This window comes from Peromyscus eremicus, chromosome 1 (assembly GCF_949786415.1).
Source record: "Peromyscus eremicus chromosome 1, PerEre_H2_v1, whole genome shotgun sequence".
Classification (NCBI taxonomy): domain Eukaryota; kingdom Metazoa; phylum Chordata; class Mammalia; order Rodentia; family Cricetidae; genus Peromyscus; species Peromyscus eremicus.
This window is the reverse complement of record NC_081416.1, coordinates 165,764,971-165,787,912: the sequence shown is the minus strand read 5'-3', so window position 1 is coordinate 165,787,912 and position 22,942 is coordinate 165,764,971. Positions and strand designations below refer to the sequence as shown.

Sequence of the window (22,942 nt, the reverse complement as noted above, 5' to 3'; positions counted from 1 at the left end):
GAACACCTGAACCCAGGTTCTGACTGCAGGATTCTACTGGATGTTCCATATATGTCACTTGCCAGGAACTCCACACCCACAGGTCTGGATCCTCGATTTACCCCACATCTTCAGATGGTGACCCTGGAATCTCCCCTCCTAATACAGTTAACCTATGTGCCTTCTCACAAAAGTGTCTAATTCTACAGCAAGCAAGTCCTGTGCAATCAAAATGCAAACCCTTGGATTCTTTCTAAAACCCCAAATCCATGTCTGTTAAGTACTTTCTCTATTTGAGACCCTCAGCCCTCTATTTGGGTGCTTTACGTGCAGATATAAGTATCTCTTCCTTTCTGGAAGTTTCCTAATCGCACTCACATTCTGTTACGCAACCCTGGCATCCTTTCTCCTCTCCTAGAATCCACTCCATGAAAACCAGCCCAGAGGTTGACACCTCCTCCTTCTTTGCTGCTGGTGTCACAACCAAGGCAGTTGCATGACAAGGCAATAGTTGGGAGGAAATTATTAAACAGGAGCCAAAATCTCACCTCAGCCTAGAGTTTAAAGGCTCACTGTCCCAGGTTACCATCTGCCTGTCCCTCCCACTGCCACCATGCTAGCCTCAGGGATGCTCCTGGTGGCTGTGCTGACCTGCCTCAGCTGTAGTGGGTAGCCATTCCAGCTTTGTTCTGGAAGTTCCAACCCCCATTGAGACTTCGGCAACTGTCACGCCTACAAGGCGGGGCCAAGGGAGGCGCCTGGGGACCCGAGATCCGGATCGGCGAATGCGCGCTTGGTTCCAGGACGCTGGATGGTGGAGGTAGACAGAGGAGAGCTCCAGAGAACACCGCTGGACTGTGATACACCTTCCCCAGACCCCGCGACCTACCTATCCCTTAATTTGTAAGTTACGCCATTAAATAAATCTCCTTTTAACTACGTGGAGTGGCCTAAATAATTCCACCAATATCTGGCGCTCACGTGGGGCAAATCCCAAAAGCCTGGGTGGCTCCTGCCCTCAGCCTCCTCCCCGGCTAGCGGGTACCTAAACCCGCCTGCAAAGTTCCATATAACCAGGGAACACCTACACGGTTCCATTCCCGAAAAAGGGAGCAGCTAGTCCGGTCTCAGCTCCCTAGCTTAGCTCTGAGACCAGCGAAAGAGGCACTCCCCCGCTTCCTGAGTGCACGCACGCCAGCTGCGGCTCGGCTCCGCCATCTTGACTCCAGCGATCTGCAGTCAGCCAAGATCACCAGCAGGCCCTGCTTTGGAGCTGTACCATCGCCACCTGCTGGCTGAAAAGTGCTACTACACCCCCCAAAACCACGAAAGGTAAGTAAAAGTACCTGATAATTTTACACCTTAAAATTGACTGACAAATTTTGAGTAATTCTGGTAATATGGCTGACAACATTACCTCACAAGAATTTGAAAACCTTTTTGCCTGTATGATGAATAACATCTTCCTGGAAATATACGACCTTCCTAAGGCATATCTGGCCTGTACCATTTTGGCATTCATCGTAATAATTCACACAGTGTTCAAACACTGGTTTAAAAACAAGAACAAAGATGAGTTATTATTGGGACTGATACAGGCTTTAAGCGAGAGCAATGACGGCTTACAGAAAAAGATTCTATCTCTGGAATCTGCTTTAATGGATAGCAATGAGACCTTAGAGAAAAAGATTCTCTCTCTGGAATCTGCTAACCAGGATTTACAGGCTTTCAAAACTAACAATGATGGCTTACAGAAAAAGATTCTATCTCTGGAATCTGCTTTAATGGATAGCAATGAGACCTTAGAGAAAAAGATTCTTTCTCTGGAATCTGCTAATCAGGATTTACAAAACAGGCTTGTACCAAAAATTGATCTATTGATAATAAATGTGAATATTTAATGGACAGAACACTAACTCTCCAGACACTATATAAGGAAGAAAGATTATCATTAATTGATAAGATAAGGTCCATGGAATCATGTGTTTCTGAGGAACATAAAAACTTCTATGATTCCATGAGAAATCTGGAGTCCCTTGCCAGAGAGGAGGTTCACTCCCTAGAACAGACCCTAGGTGCTCGTTTGCAGGCCTTAGAAGAAACTCTCAGTAAACATGACAAGGGACCTAATAAGCAGAAGGGCAAGGCCATAGAGGTTGTAACATCTCCAAATGGCTCTCACACAATGGCTTATCCTGTTATCATCCATGAGAAGCCAGCGGATGACACACACCCCGAGCCATATAATACATATACATTACAACCAATTTCAACAAGGGACTTTAAAAATATAAAGGAAGCAGTAGTTACGTATGGGATACACTCCACATACGTAAAACAATTGTTAAATTCATGGTCTACCTCACATAGAATCATCCCAGATGACTGGCATCAGTTGATTTCAGCTGTTCTAGAATATAGTCAGCAGCTACAGTGGAAAAGCTGGTTGAGAGAAGAGGCAAAAAATTTAGAACAACAAGGTAAACTCAGAGGTTTTGTGATCTCCCAAGATCAAATACTTGGTGAGGGATGTTTTGCTGACAGGAATGTACAAGCCATTTATGATGAACATACAATATCCCTATGCCGTACAGCAGCTCTAAATGCTTGGGAAAAAATTCCAGAACCTGGAAAACCAACTGAGGTATACACAAAGATATTTCAGGGACCGCACGAACCCTTCACTGATTTTTTACAAAGACTGAACACAGCTATAACAAGAGCTGTATCAGATAAAGAATTAAGAAAAGTATTAACTGAGTCCTTGGCATTCGACAATGCTAATGCAGAATGCAGAAGAATACTTACACCATTAAAGATCAGATCAGCTCCTTTGGAAGAATGGATTCAGTATACTAATGGTGTTGAGTCTCGTAACTACAGTAATGAGGCTTGGATAGGAGAGACAAATCCCAGAGGTGAAAGAAGGCCCCGTGTTACCAAATGTTTTAAATGTGGTACACCAGGTCATATAAGTAAAAACTGTACATGGGGTACTCCTAGGAGTAATACTCCTTTTAGGAATAGCCTAAACAGGAGACCCCAACCACCTCCCGGATTATGTAGAAGGTGTGGCAAAGGCCGACATTGGACCAGTGAGTGCAGATCAAAAATAGATATACGAGGTAACCCTTTACTGGCGGGAAACGCTTCAGGGGGCCTCTTGCAGGCCCCCAAATCAAATGTAGTACGAACATTCCCAGCCACTGTGGAAGAAATTCCTCTCCAGGACAACTGAATAAACCACTGCCTAATGTAAAAACCGATACTGCAATGGATGATAAAACAGCTCTGATGGATGGATCACAGTTTACAAAGAACACTATAAAACAAATATTTTGGCAGACTTCCATAAATGGTCAAAGACCAAAGCTTAGAATTCGAATTAATGGCCTGGTTATGGAGGGACTGGTAGACACAGGTGCAGATGTGACTATAATTACACCAAAATCATGGCATCCGAATTGGCCTCTTCAAGAGGTAGATGTCCAACTTTTAGGGATTGGCACCCTATCTCAGATAAAACAGAGTTCGAGATGGGTTGAATGCATAGGGCCAGAAGGACAGAGAGGAAGACTGAAGCCATATGTAGCAAATGTAGCAGTAAATCTTTGGGGCCGAGATCTGTTACAACAGTGGAATACCCAGATTAAAATTCCTACACTTTCAGAAAAAGAATACAGACCAATGCATGTTTCTAGGAATAATATCATCGCATGCTATAAAAATCAGGCACCAACCATTCAGGCTGTTCACAAACAGAGCACAACTGCTGTTGAACTCTCAGAAGTACCAACTGCCTTACCTTTAAAATGGCTAACTAATAAACCTGTCTGGGTTGGACAATGGCCTTTGACAAAAGAGAAGCTACAAGCTTTAGAACAGCTGGTTCAAGAGCAGTTAAATGCTCAACACATTGAAGAATCTACCAGCCCTTGGAATTCTCCTGTATTTGTTATTAAAAAAAAGTCTGGTAATTGGAGAATGCTGACAGATCTGAGAGCTATTAATAAAGTAATTCAGCCAATGGGCTCCCTACAGACTGGGATGCCCTTGCCCTCTCTGCTACCTAAAGAATGGCCTATAATAGTTATTGACTTAAAAGACTGTTTCTTTACCATACCCTTACAAGAAAATGATAGAGAAAAATTTGCCTTCACAGTACCTAATTATAACAATTCTCAGCCAGTCAAGAGATATCAATGGAAGGTCCTCCCACAGGGAATGTTAAACAGCCCTACTTTGTGCCAATACTTTGTGCAGAAACCATTGGAGATAATTCGTGTAAAGTTTCCACAATCCATAATTTATCACTATATGGATGATATCCTATTAGCTGATCCAAAGTTAGATACATTAGAAAGCATGTTTGAAGAAGTAAAAAAAGTTTTGCCTCACTGGGGACTGCAACTTGCTCCTGAAAAAATACAAAGAGGAGATTCTATTAACTACTTAGGATATAAGATAGAGCTACAAAAAATTAGACCCCAAAAGGTACAGCTAAGGAGAGATCGATTGAAGACTCTTAATGATTTTCAAAAGTTATTAGGAAGCATTTCCAACTTACTGGGTATCATGGGAATACCCAAAGATGGACTACAAAATTTGGCTAATACTCTAGAAGGGGACAAAGAATTAAATAGTCCAAGAGAATTATCAGCCGAAGCTGAGAAGGAATTGGCTCTAGTAGAAAAGACAATTCAAGAAGCACATGTGGATCGTGTGGATCCAGAACTTAAATGCATTCTTGTCATATTCCCCTCCAGACATTCCCCAACAGGTATTTTGATGCAGAGGGAAGATATTATATTGGAATGGATATTCCTACCACGTAAACCAAATAAGAAATTAAAGACTTATATAGAAAAGATCTCTGATTTGATTCAAAAAGGTAAACTAAGACTTCGCCAGTTGACAGGAATGGACCCAGCAGAAATTGTAGTACCTTTAACTAATGAAGAAATTTCATCACTATGGAAAGATAATGAATACTGGCAGAGAGCCTGCAGTAACTTTTTGGGAGAGATTAACAACCACTATCCCAAAAGCAAGAGAATAGAATTTATAAAGAAAACCGAATGGGTCCTTCCTCACATTGTACGACAAAAGCCAATTTCTGGAGTCCTCACATTCTATACTGATGCAAATAAATCAGGGAAAGCAGGATATAAATCAGGAGACTTAAGTAAAGTGGTACAAAGTCCATACAGCTCTGTACAAAAGGCAGAACTGTATGCCATTCTTATGGTACTGATGGACTTCACAGAACCCCTCAATATAGTCACTGACTCTCAATATGCAGAGAGAGTTGTTTTACATATTGAAACTGCTGAATTTATTCCTGATAATACAGAATTAACTTCATTATTCATACAATTGCAGGAAATCATCAGAAAAAGGGAACATCCTATATATATAACACATATCAGATCCCATACAGGTCTGCCAGGACCTCTAGCACAAGGTAATGATGAGATTGATCAGTTACTAATAGGTAATGTGCTAGAAGCTTCAGAATTTCATAAGAAATACCACACAAATAGCAAAGGTTTGAAGAAGGATTTCTCCATCACTTGGCAACAGGCTAAGGATATTGTGAAAAAATGTCCTACTTGTTCCATCTATAACCAACTTCCATTACCTGCAGGGAGCAATCCAAAAGGTATACAAAGAAATGAAATTTGGCAGATGGATGTGTTTCATTTTGCAGAATTTGGAAGATTAAAGTATGTACATCATACCATTGACACCTATTCAGGATTTCAATGGGCAACTCCTATGAGTTCTGAAAAGGCTGATTCTGTGATTACACACCTATTAGAAGTTATGGCCATCATGGGGATACCTGTACAAATTAAGACAGACAATGCTCCAGCATATGTCTCCAATAAAATGAGACAATTCTTTGCTTATTACAATATAAAGCATGTTACAGGTATACCACACAATCCCACAGGCCAAGCAGTCATAGAAAGATCCCATCGAACTTTAAAGGATATGCTAAATAAACAGCAACAGGTAACAATGACTCCTAGAAATAGATTGCATAGTGCTTTATTAACCTTGAATTTTCTCAATGCTGATGAGAAAGGAACAACAGCTGCAGAGAGACATTGGACGACAGACAAAACTCCCGAGCTAAACCAACCGGTTTATTTCAAGGATGTGCTGACCTCAGAATGGAAACCTGGATATGTTCTACGTTGGGGAAGGGGTTTTGCCTTTGTTTCTGCAGGAGAAGAAAAGCTATGGATACCAACAAAATTAATAAAAATTCGATTTGAACAGGAAAAACCCCTTGATGAGGTGAAGTAAAAGATCATCCACCAATGTGACATCTCTACAAGTTGTAAGAAAAATTTAACAATCAAGGTTGGGGTAGGGTTCTGTTTTTGTCTTTCCAGGATAATGGAAATACCCATCTTCCAAAAATCATAAGGCCTTGGATATCCGGATGTTTACAGCAGAAAGAAAGAATCTATTGGTACCAATCTACACACGGTAAAATCTCACTGTCTAACATCTATCTCTCTATTAATATAGAAAAGTTGTGGTCCCAATTCAATTATAAGCCAAGCTGGCTTTGGAGATGGAATTGGCTCACTCCTTCTCTAAACCCAAGCACATTGCTAAAAGAAAAGTTTGAGAGATTCTTCAGTACCATATCAGAAGAGCCCTCTGGTGTGGGACAGAAGGAAACCAATAAAAAGGGACCATTGTCTTCTAGATTCTAATTCTCTCCATGCTTACTCTTGATTTCTCAGAATCCTTTCTTACATGCTATGTCCTCTTTAAATCCAAATCTTCCATTTTGATAACAAATAAGTTTTTCTAATAGCAATCTCAGAAGTCTCCAGAAGGAAGATGGGGCCCCAACAACAACTCTACCCAATCCAGAATGATGCCATGGTAATCATCATCATACTACACTTCTTACCAGAATTTCAGACAATCTTACCCATTACTCTAAGACTTGCTGCAGAACCTACAGTTAGTCTAACTGAAATTTAACTATCTGCGCTTTCTCACAGTACCCAACAGAGATAACATCACCCCCTAAACAGCAGGAAGCAATCCTAAGAAAACGACGCCCCTTCTCCCTTAGGTTTCATAATTCTCAGGGTTATGGATGATGGTTACAGGGTTGGGGGTGGAAGGAAATATTAAACTCAGTACTCCCAAAAAAAAAAAAAAAAAAGGAAAAGAAGAAATGGAATGGATACGTATAAGACATTATGGTAGATTATTGTGTATACTAGTAAACAAATTTAGTAAAATAGCAGCCTTAAATAATTTGCACTGTAATTTACACTGTTATGGATTCTTATATGTTGATACAAATGTAAACTATTTTTATATTCCTGTTTAAGATAATTTGTATATTGATACAAATACAGAACTATACTTGGTATAATGTACATATATTTCTACTCTTATTTGAAATGTTTGTATATTGATACAAATGTAAATTTATATCTGTCATACTTTATGTATGTTCTACTTCTGTTTAGGATATTCGGTATATTGATATATATTTAAGATTATTGTCATATTGCATATCCCACTACATACTCCTACCTCTGTTATAAATATTGATATATATTTAAGATTATTGTCATATTGTATATCACACTATACACTCCTACCTCTGTTATAACATCTTGTGTATTGTCACAACTTTGAAGTCATCGTTCTTTACCATACACTTGCTTATAGACTGTCTACCTTGTTTACGTGAAGCCTTAGTCCTTAGGTTATTTCAGTAGATAAGACTTGTAGATTTATAGTCACCTATGCTTGTCATCTCTATAGTTACGTTAGTCAGGTTATACAGATTTACAGATACATAGGTCAGATGGACAGGTAATCTTCAAACACTTCATAGACCTAGAGAATATGGCATTTAAATAACTTAGAATTCTGTTGATGCAAGACACAATTGCTCCTGGCTGCACCAATTTGATCCCGAGAGAATGTTGGGCTTCTAGACATTTCCAATTGGAAGTTTGTCTTCTTGGCACAAAATGGCCTACTGGGCAAAGAACTGCCCTTGCCTCGACAGCTGACAGTACAAATGCAATGCTATCCTTTCTGGACAAGCGGGACACAAGGAAAGCGACCACTGTACTCTGCCAAGACAGGGTAAGATGGTCTTTCAGAATTCCTGCTTCTGAAAATGGTCTGTCAGATACTTTAGGCCTGTAGCCAATTTGAATGCACCAACAATGCTGAGAAACATTAGGTGATTGTCCAGGCTGCCAGCTGTCTCGGTCTACTCTCGCAAGATTCCCAAAAGTTGCTTGCATCCATCTACCATTTCTCAGGTACCATTATATTCCTTCTCAGGTCTTTGATGGGATTGAAGACTAGCAGTTATAGTTACAACTTAGTAGATAGAACATATTAAGTATTAGATTCAGGTTCTTTAGGGTAGGACACCTTTTGGAATGATCTTTGTAACATGCCATTTATCTATGCTCTATACTTCTCTGGATTTTAATATGTGTTTCTTGCTTGATATTGTTTGCATTGGTTGTAGTTCCATCTTATCTAGGTCATTATCCCTCATTATTCCTGGACAATATTTGATAACCATTCCTTTGTATATAGTCTTGTATTAGGTTAGAACCTTCTTATTTAGACAAAAAGGGGGAGATGTAGTGGGTAGCCATTCCAGCTTTGTTCTGGAAGTTCCAACCCCCATTGAGACTTCGGCAACTGTCACGCCTACAAGGCGGGGCCAAGGGAGGCGCCTGGGGACCCGAGATCCGGATCGGCGAACGCGCGCTTGGTTCCAGGACGCTGGATGGTGGAGGTAGACAGAGGAGAGCTCCAGAGAACACCGCTGGACTGTGATACACCTTCCCCAGACCCCGCGACCTACCTATCCCTTAATTTGTAAGTTACGCCATTAAATAAATCTCCTTTTAACTACGTGGAGTGGCCTAAATAATTCCACCAATACTCAGCATCATGATCATAATGTCTGTGTGGAGGCAGAGGAGACTGTTGGGGAAGATGCCTCCAGGACCCACCCCATTGCCCTTCATTGGGAACTTCCTGGAACTGGACACAGAGAAGTTTCGTGACTCTCTTTTAAAGGTAGTACTGGGCAGGGAGAGGGGTGAGTTTGGGGTGCGGAGCATGCCTGGTGTGTCTGAGGTCCCAAGGCAGAAGACTGACTAGGTCAGAATGCAGACATAGGAAAGGGGGCTTAGGGGTGTGATAGCCAGCTCCCAATGCATCTCAAGTACCTGACATCAGGACATTAGCAGTTCAAAGAATGACTTCTATAACTAACTCCTCGCATCAATCTCTCAGATCAGGGAGCAGTATGGTCCTGTGTTCACTATCTACCTGGGGTCTCGTCCTGCTGTGATACTGTGGGGGTATGACGCAGTGAAGGAGGCTCTGATTGACCAGGCTGAGGAATTCAGTGGCCGCGGACAGCAAGCTTTCCTGGACTGGTTCTTCAAAGGCTATGGTGAGGGTGACAGCGGGCGAATTAGGCCAGACAGACGTGTGGCTGCAGGTTCCATAGTCTTCCCCAACTCACCTGCGCAGTCCAAGCTCTCTCTCTGGTCTTTGATCCATTTGTCTGTTCAATGCTAATTTGCTCTGTGTACCTCTGAATTGTTTTAGAATTTCTACATCCTATTCTCCCTACATTTCTGTGTTTCTGTTAGTGTCTCCCTGATTTCTCTTGCTGGGTATCCCTTCCCAGATCTTACAGACTTCAAAAAAAAATTTTAAAAAAAATTTTTTTTTTTTTTGGAGACAAATTTTCTCTATATAACAGCCTTGGCTGTCCTGAAACTCCCTCTGTAGACCAGGCTGGCCTCCAACTCAAAGATTAATCTGTCTCTACCTCCCAAGTTCTGGGATTAAAGACATGTGCCATCACTCTCTGGCCTGTTTGTTTGTTTGTTTATTTTTAAATAAAATAGTTTGCTTTATTTTTAACTGTGTGTGTGCGCGTGTGTGTGTGCACGCGCGCACATGCATGCACTCATGCGTGTGTATCTGTGTCTATGAGGGCCAGAAGAGGGCATCAGATGTCATAGAGCCAGAGTTACAGGCGCTTGTGGAATGGGAACTGAACTCTGTTCTTAGCTCAGCAGTTGCTGACCACTGAACCATTCCTTCGGCCCCAGACTATGCCAACTCTTTTTATTCATTCTTCTCTCACACAATTCATGCCAACCAAATGCTCCCCTCCCTCCATCCCTCCCAGCCCACTCCCCACACCCCCCAAAACCCACTGCTCCTCTGTTTTCCTTCGGAAAGGAACAGGCCTCCCAGGGATATCAACTGAACTCTTAATGCCTGCTGGCATCCTGTTTCATAACTTCAGGTTTCAACTTCATCCCAGAATCTTTTCAATTAGTCACTCTTAGCAATGTGCTTGCTCTCCAGCAACCCCTCCCTCTGTTTCTTCTTCCTCTGTGAAAATCTTACATGATGTCTGTTTTAGAGACCCATGTCTCTAGACTCTGCCCATATTTCTCTTTATCTAGTTCAGTTTAGAACCAGTCACGATTTTTATTTTTATTTTGTTTTTTTGAGACAGGGTTTCTCTGTGTAATAGCCCTGCCTGTCCTGGAACTCACTCTGTAGACCAGGCTGGCCTTGAACTCAGATCCACCCGCCTCCACCTCCAGAGTGTTGGGAGTAAAGGACACACCACCACAGCCAGTTTAGTCAACGATTTTTAAATCCATCCAAATCTCATGTCTTGTGATCCTCTTCCTTCTCTCCTTTAGATTTTTCTCCTTGTCTCTCTGTGTTGCCATCTATCCTGACACAGCCTCTCACTCTCTCTTTAAAAAACATTTAATAATTTTGTTTTGTTTTTGAGATAGGGTTTCTCAGTGTAGCCAGGCTGGCCTCGAACTCACAGAGATCCACCTGCCTCTGCCTCCTAAGTTCTGGGATTAAAGGCGTGTGCCACCACTGCCTGGTTTAATAATTGTTTTTATTTATTTTTTTTATATTTGTTGTAGCTGGAGAATTTTTCTCCAGCTCCCACCGCCAAGTCCCACCAGTCCCGGACCCCACTTATAAAATAAACACACAAGACTCTTACATTATTTAAACTGCTTGGCCATTAGCTCAGGCCTATCATTGTCTAGCTCTCACTCTTATATTCAGCCCATTTCTATTCATCTTTACTTTGCCACGTGGCTCGTGGCTTACCGGTACTTTACATCTTCCTTGTCTTGGCGGTGGCTCCAGCCGGTCTCTCTTTCCTTCCTCCTTCCTCAATTCTCCTCTCTCCTTGTCCTGCCTATACTTCCTACCTGGTCACTGGCCAATCAGTGCTTTATTTATATAGAGCGATATCCACAGCACTTCCCCTTTTTTTTCTTTTTCGAAAAGGAAGGTTTTAACTTTAACATAGTAATATTACATATAACAAAATAATTATTGAGTAAGAATTATAGTTACAATATAAAAGAAGATATCTATCTTATATTTGTGAGTTTAAGGTTTTATATTTAACTTATCTTTTATCATAACTAAGGAAAATTGTAAGTATCTAATCTTTAACCACATCAAAGACCTCAGAAGGATATAACACTACCTGAGAAATGGGAGAAGGATGCAAGCAACTTTCGGGAGTCTTGCAGGGTAGACAGAGACAGCTGACAGCCCGGACAGTCATTCAAAGTTCCCTTGTAAAGTTGGGGCATCAGTCTTCAGCCCACAGCCCTAGAGTCTCTCAGTCACTTTTCTCTGTGTCCTGTAGAATGTCTGGCAGTTTCCTCTGCAAAGCAGGAACCTGAAGGACCATTTTGTCAAGCAAAGTTCAGTGGTCACCTTCCTATGGGTCCTGCATGTCCAGTTGATCAAGCAGTCCAGGCAAGAACAGTTTCTTGCCCAAATGGCTATTTTTGTCAAGGTGAAGATAAACTCCATATGGAGTGTCTTCGATGCCCATACTCCTCTCTGAAGTAAATCGGTGCTGTCAGGAGCAGACATGACTCACTGTCCAGAAAGTCTAAATTTTTAAAACATTTTAAATGCCATATTCTGTAGATCTTTGAAGTGTTTGAAGACTACCTATCTATCTGAAATATATCTATGTATATTTAAGAAGACTTAACTAACATGGCTACAAATATGATTATCGTAGATGACTAACTATTAATCTATTTTTAATTATCCATTACAATTTTAAATGAGTTACATAAACATAATACCTCAAACAAGAATAGAAATATATATACAGTATAACAAAATTAAGTTTAAATTTGTATCAATAAACTAAAATCTATAGCAATGTAAAACATTTTAAACAAGTTGTTACTCTTTAAAAGTAGGTTCATTAACCTACCCTTTCATCCTATCATATCTAAACTATCCCCTTTTTTTTCTTTAGAAAGAGATTGTATTTATAATCAACCTGTTTTAAATAAAGATATTGGTTTTTCTCTGTCCCACATCAGAGGGCTCTTCTGATTTGGGACACAAGAATCTTTTAACCATTTTTTTTTTAAGCAATATGTCTGGGTTTAGAGGGGGAGTGAGCCAATTCCATCTCTAAAGCCCGCTTGGTATATTTGGGAATTTGGGCGTAGCTTCTCTTGCTACTTCCTGCTGGAGGGGGGCGCTGTATCTTATGGGGACACAAAGAAAATTTTAGGATTATGGAGTAGTCCATGAGGGTGTATCATCTGAGCCAGTTGCCTGAAACCATTTTGGATGTTGGATCATCTGTGTCATGGTGTCATTGGAGACCTTTCAGGGGGTCTTGGCTGGTCAAACCTGATGTATCTTAATCTGGAACAAATCCATAGCCTCTGGCTTTCTGTGGAAACAAAAGCAGAGACTCTTTTCCAAAGCAACATGTCCTTATATCCAAATTTTGAAGTCAAGGTACCTTTAAAATTTACATTTTGGCATAACTCGACAGCTTTTACAATCAAATGTTTTTGTTCAGTTACGAATATCAAAGACAACATAATCCAGATTTTTTGTGTGATAGCCATCTTTACGTGGCTTATTACCTTTAATGTTTCTTTAAAGACTTTATTTTTAAAAACTATCTATTTGTTTATATAACTGTATATATGTATATATTTTTAAGCCTACATACATTTTACACACACTGTAAACTATTCCATCTGAATCAGTCTTATTGTGAACCTACTCCTTTAAACTGCAGCATTCTAAGACTGAAACAGCGCTGTGGCTGCTGGCTCCGCCCACTTCAGCTTCCCAACATGGTGGTGGTCCGTTTTCCGCCAGCTCTGGGAGCCATAACTCTCAGAAATAGTGGGTCTACGCTTTTATCAAAGTAGCGTGTAGCCCAGAAACCTCTTTTATATATACATGTATATATATATTAGTAAAGACTACATCTACCATACAGTGTAATGTGCTGCTGGCAGACACCTTATTTCCGCCATACTGTCGGTCAGACGCGCAGGCCAGGAACCCTCCAGTAGTTCAAACCCGCGTTTTGGGGCGTCTAGCTGCCCTTATGAGACATGAAGCAGGAACCTGGTTTTGGCTCTGTTTAGAATTGGTTATTAAATATTCTCAGGTTTAAGGTGGAAACTCGAGCCGTTGGGCGCCATTTGTAGCTGGAGAATTTTTCTCCAGCTCCCACCGCCAAGTCCCACCAGTCCCGGTCCCCATTTATAAAATAAACACACAGACTCTTACATTATTTAAACTGCTTGGCCATTAGCTCAGGCCTATCATTGTCTAGCTCTCACTCTTATATTCAGCCCATTTCTATTAATCTTTACTTTGCCACGTGGCTCGTGGCTTACCGGTACTTTACATCTTCCTTGTCTTGGCCGTGGCTCCAGCCGGTCTCTCTCTCCTTCCTCCTTCCTCAATTCTCCTCTCTCCTTGTCCCGCCTATACTTCCTGCCTGGTCACTGGCCAATCAGTGCTTTATTTGTATAGAGCGATATCCACAGCATTTGTTTTACCTGCGTGATGTCCGTGTACCGTGTGCCTTCCTGGAGGCCATGGAGGCCAGAAGTGGGCATCAGATTCCCTGGAACTGGAGTTACAGACTTCTGTGAGCTAACACATGGATTCGGGGAATGGAACTCTGATTAGCTAGAAGCTAAGTGCTCTTAACTGCTGAACTGTCCCTCCAATCCCTCTTTCCTCCTTTTACTGTTGTCTCAGTGTCTCTATCTCTGACACTCACTCTGAATTTGGATCTTTCTCAAGTTTCCCAGCTCCCTGCCTTTCTCATTCTCCCTTTTACCCACCTCTCCCATTCCAGCCCTTTGCCCAGCCCCACACCCTCCAGGAATTTGTCAGAGGTACCGGATTGCCCAAACATACCTCTCAAACCTCTTCCCGTGCTGGTGTTTGGCTCCCCAGGCGTGCTGTTGAGCTCCGGGGAGCGGTCCAAGCAACTCAGGCGCTTCTCTATCTCCACACTGAGGGACTTCGGCTTTGGCAAGCGTGGCATCGAGGAGAGGATCATAGAGGAGGCGGGCTTTCTCATACAGGCCTTTCGGGACACAAATGGTAAGGCGGAGGGTCACGGAGTACATAAGAGAAGCAGCAGATTCTGAAGAGTTATGTGTAGATGAATTTCTAAATGGTCTTATTAAATAAAAAACACGGAGCCAAATATAGGGGTGAAAGCCGTAGAGAGATCAGGGAAATAGGGAAAGCCACCAGCCAACCTGACCTCACCGACTCTGCAGCCTCCAAACCCGCGTTACTTCCTGCCTACACATGCACATATGTCTTGCTGTTCTGACTTGCTTCTGCCATCTGATTTACTGTCCAGCTACATCACTTCCTCTCCCTGCCCAGCTCTGTCACTTTCTGTCTGTCTGTACAGACCTCCAGACCTCCACGGTTAACTAGTGTTGGAATTACGGCGTGTGCCACCACACCTGGCTCTGTTTCCAGTGTGGCCTTGAACACACAGAGATCCTGCCTGCTAAGTGATAGGATTAAGGGCGTGTGCTACCGCTGCCTGACTTCTTTGTTTATTTATAATGGCTGGCCTTTTTCCTCTGATCTCCAGGCAAGCTTTATTTATTAAAGCACAAATTAAAATATCACCACATTTCAGCACAAATAAAATATCACCACAGTTACGTGCTGAGACAGACAGTGGGACACCCAATCTCTGGTGCTAGCTAACACTGCCATCAGCTGAACCCTGGTTCTCCAACCTTCTTCCCTTTCAACTCTGGCCCGACTCCCAGGTGCTAACATAGATCCCACCTTCTACATGAGCCGGACCGTCTCTAATGTCATCAGTTCCATTGTGTTTGGGGACCGCTTTGAGTACGACAACAAAGAATTCCTGTCACTGTTGGGCATGATGATGCGGAGTTTCCAGTTCACAGCTACTTCAACTGGACAGGTAACCACTTCAAGCCTCAGCTGGAGCCCCTGTGAAATCCTCCCACAGAATCCTGGCATGGCCACCAGTGTCTCGATCAGACATCCTTCTCGGGACATGATCTCCTCAAATATGCTCCCATCTTGGACAGCTAAATAATGAGATCAAATCCTAAGAAAGGTACCAATACGGAATCCCCACGGCAACTGACTATCTCAATAGATGCCAACCAAATCAGAGTGTGCAACTAGACACAGCCCTTCCATCCAGCCTTCCTTCTGGGGCAGGTGTCCCCTCCCCAGTTACAGTAACCTCTGACAGTTGCTACTACTGAGCCCTTCTGGATGACTTCACACACAGAGAAATGGACCCAAATTTATATCCTACCACTCACTTTAAGTAGCTTACAACGGCCTAAACTCCAGCTCCAGGGAATCCAGCATCTTTAGTACCTGCAATCGTGTACACACACCTATGCAGAGACACATACACAGAATTAAAGTAAGTGTCACAAATGCTTTTAAAAATATTCATACAAGGGTTACCTGTTCAGTCCACAAAGATAAGTGAAAATCCGAACAAGTACCTCAGCTGAGACTCCAAACACACAGTGACCTGGACACGTTAACTACACACACCCACAGACATGTTCTCCAGCCAGGACCATTCAGTGAATCTCATGGGAGTACTCTAGGCAATGCACTTGAACACTCAAACACTTACACCCAAGTTTTCTCCACTGTGACACTGGCAAACAACCTCACTTAATGCTTAGACACATGCGTAGCAACCCACAACCCAAATGCAAACAGTTATCTGGAAAGCTGTGCCAGCCTGGCCTTTCTGAGTGCCTAGCCACTTGGGGGTTGCCACAACAGACCCACCCGACAATGACACACCAAAATGTCTTTCCATCCAACCTCAGTTGAATACGTACATGGGTTTCTGCCTTTATCTGTTTTTACCCTAATAACTGATGCTGCAGATATGGCCCCGTCCTTCTTACCCAAATTTGTGGATAAACCCACATGGAAACATAATCATGTGTTCCTTTCAACCAGCAACTAAATACCCGGGAAGCAGAGGAAGGTTTTGAAGCCTTCTCTGCTCCTTCTCAGGTCCTATTCCCGTTGGGTCCTGATGCTGACAGCTGTCCTCCCACTGTTTCCTCTCTCCCATCCCAGCTCTTTGAGATGTTCTATTCAGTGATGAAGCACCTGCCAGGACCCCAGCAGCGGGCCTACAAGGAGATACAGGGTCTGGAGGACTTCATAGCCAGGAAGGTGGAACAGAACCAGCGCACCTTGGATCCCAATTCCCCCCGGGACTTCATCGACTCCTTTCTCATCCGCATGCAGGAGGTGCTCCCAGTAGCTATTGGTGGATGGTTCAAAGCCTGGGGTTGGGTGGGGCAGGAGCAGAGGATCGTGCGCATTAGCTCCCAGCATAGTAATCCTCACCCCTCTCATCATGGTTAATGCCACTCACCCATCTACTGAGCCCTTATGAGAGGACAAGTGTGTGCAAACATGCACACCAGCCACTCCCACAGCGCCACCAGGTGCCAGGCGCTGGTTCTCAGTGTTTGACAGTATTCACCCACTTAGAACCAACACTGGCTTGGGAGCACATTCCACTCTGCACCTAGGTCTAGAATTAGGAAAACGCAACCCAGAGACGTTAGGCTGCTTGTCTGGGGTCAGGCTGCAGGGAGCAGAGGGCTCTGGCTGAAACCTGGTCTCCATGGCTGGAAGGCAGGGTCCTTCAACCAGCACTGTCTCCAATCTCTCCTACCCTGGTCCTCAGATAACCCATGTGAATAGGTGACCTGGCTTCACAATGTGACCTCATGTTCACATGTATGTCCATTCCCCATCTTTAAGAAATAAAATGAGGAGTTATGTAATCTGTATTTCCAAGGATCGAAAGTGAGGCTGGAGAGAGGCTCAGGGGCTAAGAGTGCTCGCTGCATAGGTGTGAGGACCCGATTTTGAATCACCAGAACCCATGTGAGGAGCCATACATGGCCATGGGTGCCTGCTATCTCAGCATTGGAGGGTGGAGACACGTGGATCCCAAGAGCTTGCTGGACAGTCAGCCAGGTTCAATGCCAGACCCTGTCTCAAAGGGACAAGGCAGAAAACGAGAGAAGATACCCAATGGTCTCCTCTGGTTGCCTCATGTATATTCATGGGTATGGACATCCACATGCACATATGTACCCACAAATAATCAGCACACACACACACACACACACACACACACACACACACACACACACACTTGAGAAGGCGTGAGATGCTTCCCCTCCAAATTCTGACTCTCCATCTCATAGGAACTGCTCCTAAGTTTCATCACCCCTTTGTCTCTGTCTTCTCTTTCTCTCCCCTTCCTTACCTCCTCCTCTTTCTCTCCTCTTTTTTAAAACATCATTACTATTTAATCAACTTCCAACTAAGTTGATAACAAAAGGACAGAGATTCACCCAGGGAAAGACCAAGGAAGAAGTTCTTGGGAAGAGCCATCACCTGGGGAGAGCTGGTTGACCAGGGTCTCTCTTTCCACCTTAACCTGACCCAAGATAAGTGAATCCAAGGGAAACTTCCAGTAGTTCCCCAAGGAGTGATAATGGACTCATCATAAATGCCCTTCTTCCTGTAGGAGAAGAAGAACCCCCAAACTCAGTTTCACATGAGGAACCTGTTGACGACCACACTGAACCTTTTCTTCGGGGGCACAGAGACTGTCAGCACAACCATGCGTTATGGCTTCCTGCTGCTCATGAAGAACCCTCACGTTGCAGGTAAGGCTACAGAGCACAGGAAAGTGGAGGCCGCACGGCCCCGCCTTTCTGGGTCCTCAGAAAGTCTCTGATCTGCAGAGACAGGAGGAAGACTGATGTGATAGACATCCACTTGTTAGTGCTGATCACCATCTGACCGGGTTCTCCAGGTTCTTAACATCTTCTTCTGAGGAAGTACAACAAATGGCAAAGCCTTGAGGGATTTTTCCAATTCAAGGGGAAAGCAAAATGAATAGCTACACTGCAGAGGAACAGTGGGCTGAGGAGGATTTGCTGAGAAGGAGCCCTGGTTATCGTCTAGGGTTTCCCTTTGTGGGTTCAGGAAGAGGAAGAGTTGATTGGTAGGGATAGGGTATGGGTAGTTTTGTGTTTTGTTTGATAGGCTTGAGTTATGTAAGCCTCTGTTAATTAGGCATGTCGTTTTCCACAGTGCATGTAGTATTAATCATGGGCATGTCCAGTCACATGCAGGCATAAGATGGTAAATGGGTCGTTTTCCCTAAAAGTTCACTCAAAGATACAATTTGCTTTACTCAGCATGCACGTAAGACCTGCTCAGGCTGGACTGGTCCACTGGCTCTAGTTCTGGGTTACGTTCAACGATATTGCTATAGTGATGTTCCAGGTCATTGGGATGCATGTGACTGGTTGCCTTGTTTAGAGGAGGGTGTGTCTGGAGCACAGCATCAGTGGGGATCCTGGGGTGCTAGTCTGTCCCTGCAAACTACCTATCTTAAGCCGAGTCTCACTACCTGTTTTAAACACGGTGAAGGTCTGAACCAATTTGTAAACTACTCTCCATCATACAAGGTCCCTTATCTGTTCTTCTTGGGTCATTCTCTAAGTCTCTTTTGCAAATGCATGTGAGTCTGGCCCAAAAAGGTTAATGGAACCCTACTCCAGCACCAAATATGGCCAACATCTACTGCAAATGATCTACAAGACGGTGCCCATAATTCTACATTGCCATTTGGATTTGCATATTTAATCTATATTCCCTTTTTCAGACACATAAGCATATCTTCTCTTCTCAGCTAAGATGCATGAGGAAATTGACCAGGTGATTGGCAGGAACCGGCCGCCCAAGTACGAGGATCATTTGAAGATGCCCTACACTGAGGCTGTGATCCACGAGATCCAGAGATTTGTAGATGTAATTCCTTTAGGTGTACCTCGTAGCACCACCAAGGACACCAAGTTTCGGGACTTCCTCATCCCCAAGGTGCTGCTCTGCCCAGCCTGAAGGAACCTTCAGGAATATTCCACACTGTCCTTCCTTCCTTCTCAAACAAACATTTGCTCCCTCATCATGCCCTTTCAGCCGAGCTGCTCAGAGTCCCCTGGATCCTGGGTCTCCCTCAGATTGTCCAGGGATCAACCCTATGTTTAGCAAACTCCTGTTGTAAGGAACATGAGCCCATTTCTCTAGAACTTGTTTCTTATGCTGAAGAGTCTCCTGTCCGCTAAGCATCCTGCCAAGGCACACAATCCCTAAGCATCCCAAACCCTCTGTGTCCGGGAGTGTGAACCTCCCAGTCCCCGGACCTTCTAAATTGATAGGCACGAGTTTGCTCATTCCCCAACAACCTGTCCCAGGAGACACAGAGTCTGTATCGCTCCAATGATCTTAGAAAGCACCAACTGCCACTTCTCCAAGAGAACCTGTCCCAGGGATGTTAACCTCATATTCCCTGATGCTTCTCCCTCAACTTTCTCCTCTTCCTTCCAATCCTGTGAGCTCCGAGGATGCTCATCTCTCATCCGGCCTCATCAGTCCCCGTGGCTCCTCTCTTTCAGGGCACGGATGTTTTGCCCATACTGAGTTCTGTGCTGAAGGACCCCCAGTTCTTCTCCAATCCCAACGACTTTGACCCCCAGCACTTTCTGGATGACAAGGGGCAGTTTAAGAAGAACAATGCTTTTGTGCCCTTTTCCATTGGTAAGAGGGGCCCTGTTCATACCCACAGGGCTAACAACAACACTTCCTGGCTCCTCTCTCTGAAGTGTAGTGTTGGACCTGTCTCCAGTTTGGAATTTACTGTTGGAGTCTGCCTTCCAGCCAACCAAATGCAATTTCCTTGTGGACTCAGGCCAAAGGAGAGGCATGATCAAACCCCTTTCAGAGATAGGAAAAATCGAGGCTCAGGCTGAGTCTGAGTCATACAGACAAGATTTGGTAGGTGATAGCAGAGCAGCCATACTCGAAAGTCTGTTAGTTGGAGGGGCATTTAGACTTCTCATTGTGCCAGCTTGTCGTGGGTCACCTCCCCGCCATGTACAAGGGGTACAGAGGCTCAGAGACATCCTTCAGACTACAGTGCTGCAGGCCCTTCTCCTTGGGGAATCCAGCTGCCGGCCTGGCATAGGGTGAGGTGGCATGACACTTTGCTTCACTTCCATCCTCTACCTCTTCTCTTCTCCAGGAAAGCGATACTGTTTTGGAGAAAACCTGGCTAAGATGGAGCTCTTCATCTTCTTCACAACCATTATGCAGAACTTCCACTTCAAGTCTCCACAGGCACCCCAAGACATAGACGTGTCCCCACAATGTGTCGGCTTTGGCACAATCCCTCGAAGATTCACCATGAGCTTCCTGCCTCGCTGAGCAGGAACCCTGCTGGGTGGAGACAGTGAGCATGTCCAGAAAGAGGGAGGGGCTAATGGGGGTGGGTCCAGTGGGGGTGGGGCTAAAGGGCAGCATGAAAATTAGAGGGAAATCTGGGGCTTGATGTGTTACACCCAGAGAACAACTGAGTAGAGTGCTCACCTTCCTGAAGACAGGTTCTTCAAAGGTGTGATGAGAGACTGGGATACCTGTCCCTAGTATCTGAACACTGATTGTAATAATAAAAGCTATTGTTGACTGCACAAGAGTTCGGTGTGAATTTCATAGGAAAAGCAATACACTGTCTGCTGTCTTAGTCCTCAGGAACCCACATGGGAAAGGGAACTGTATTCATGTCTGTCCTACAGATGACAAGATTGAGGTTTAGAATGTTCAAGCTACTGGCCTGGCTAGGGCTCACTCCTGCTAATTCCATTACTTGAGCATCACAAAACAGGGCATTTGCCACCAGTGTAAGGCTAGCCTGGGCTATGTCGTGAGGTATAGGCCAGTTAGTGCTAGATTATGAGATTCTGACTCAAAGATTAAAAGAAAGAAAAAAAAACAATAAAAAGAACTTTTAGGTAGGATAGTTGACTAGAAGTATTTTTGTGTGGTCTATTGAAGGCCAGTAAGGACAAGAAAACTGTAGACTCCATTCCAAAGGGAGACAAAGAGGGGGAAAGCTTTAGCTTTGGAAGTCCACAAGGCATTATAGGCCACCTGAAAGCACAGAAAGGCCGAAGGATGGTGCACCTGAACCAGAAGGCTAAGCTGAAAACTGCCAGCCGTGTGGCTCCCCAGCAGCAGGAGGAAAAGCAGAGGACTCATTTAACTGCACCCTAGATGCACAGGAAATAGCAGGACTGGTCCCGCTGAAGGTATGGAAACGGGTGTAAGGTCAGAAGAGGATCTCCAAAGTTTTCTAGCAAAAATGATCAGTGACCTCAAAAAGGACATGCTGGATGAATGCCCTAAGGAAATCAGTCTAGGGCCTGGGGAGGAGGTCAGCCACACAGGACAGAAGATGGTAAGAACACCCGAGGAATTAGCAATATGGATGAAAGAGACAGCAAGGTGGAAAAGAAGTTCAGCAAGGAAATTTAGAACGAAAACAACATGATAAAGATTTGGGAATGAAAAACTCAGTGAAACAAAAGCAAATAAAAAAGCACAGTGGAAATAATCAGTAATACACTGGACCAAGGAGAAGGGAGAATATTAGGGCTGCAGGGCAAGGCTGAGAAAATATCATCTTCAGAGCTGGAGTGATGGCCGGAGTTAAGAGCAGCTCTTGTAGAGGACCTGGGTTAATTCTCAGAGCCCCCATGGTGACTCATAGCCTCCTGTAACTTCAGTTCCAGGACATCCAATGTCCTTTCCTAGCTCCTTCAGGCACTAGGCATGTACGCATTGCCCTTGCACACATGTGGGCAAAACTCTCATATACATATAAATAAAAGCAAACAAATCTAAAGATGTTGTATTCAAACATCAATAAAGAAAAGAATGAGCATGATCTACACTTGCAATAATTCTGAGCTACTCAATATTCAACAGACCAAACCTGAGAGTCCAAGGATATAGAAAGGAGTTGAGATAAAACCTGAATGTATAAAGATTCTGTCAACAAAATTACACAAGTCCCCAGATGTTTCCAAACATCAGAAACATTTGAAACTCTAGCACACATGTTCAGAGAAGAAATTGTCCTCAACATATTATGGTTAAGATGTCAAAAGCACAAAACAAAGAAACAATATTAAATGCCATAAGGAAGAAACTCACCTAGAAAGGTAAACACATCAGAAGAACACCAGATTCCTCATCCACAGCCCTAAAATCCAGGGAGCGTGAAACGAAAGCAAACAACTGTGAAAGCTCAAGAGATGCACCCATGTTTGCTACTGTATGCTTCTCTTTAGCCAAGAGATGAGGTCAGCCTCTGTGTCTTCAGCAGATGAATGTATAAAGAAAATAGGGTACACACGCACACACCATGGAATCTTATTTAGGAACATATGAGAATGAAATTATGGCAGTCACAGAATACGGATAGAGCTGGAGATCATATGTTAAGGAAAGTAACACAAAGTCATGTTTTCTGTTATTATAATCTGTTCAAAATCTCTCTGTCTCTCTCTCTGTCTCTCTCTTTCTCTCTCTGTCTCTCTGTCTCTGTCTCTGTCTCTGTCTCTGTCTCTGTCTCTGTCTCTCT

The 22,942-nt window shown here is 43.6% G+C and overlaps 1 protein-coding gene across 1 annotated transcript; it reads left to right on the top strand.

The window, feature by feature from the left end:
- The first annotated feature begins 457 nt into the window (after window positions 1–457).
- On the top strand, window positions 458–20,763 carry LOC131924418 (cytochrome P450 2A8). Its single transcript, XM_059279704.1, has 11 exons — window positions 458–632; window positions 7,726–7,732; window positions 8,949–9,081; window positions 9,301–9,463; window positions 14,332–14,481; window positions 15,177–15,337; window positions 16,501–16,677; window positions 17,978–18,119; window positions 19,154–19,341; window positions 19,917–20,058; window positions 20,543–20,763. Exons 1-11 carry the CDS (start codon window positions 593–595, stop codon window positions 20,722–20,724), a joined length of 1,485 nt encoding a protein of 494 aa, XP_059135687.1. The 5' UTR covers window positions 458–592; the 3' UTR covers window positions 20,725–20,763.
- The last annotated feature ends 2,179 nt before the right edge of the window (window positions 20,764–22,942 follow it).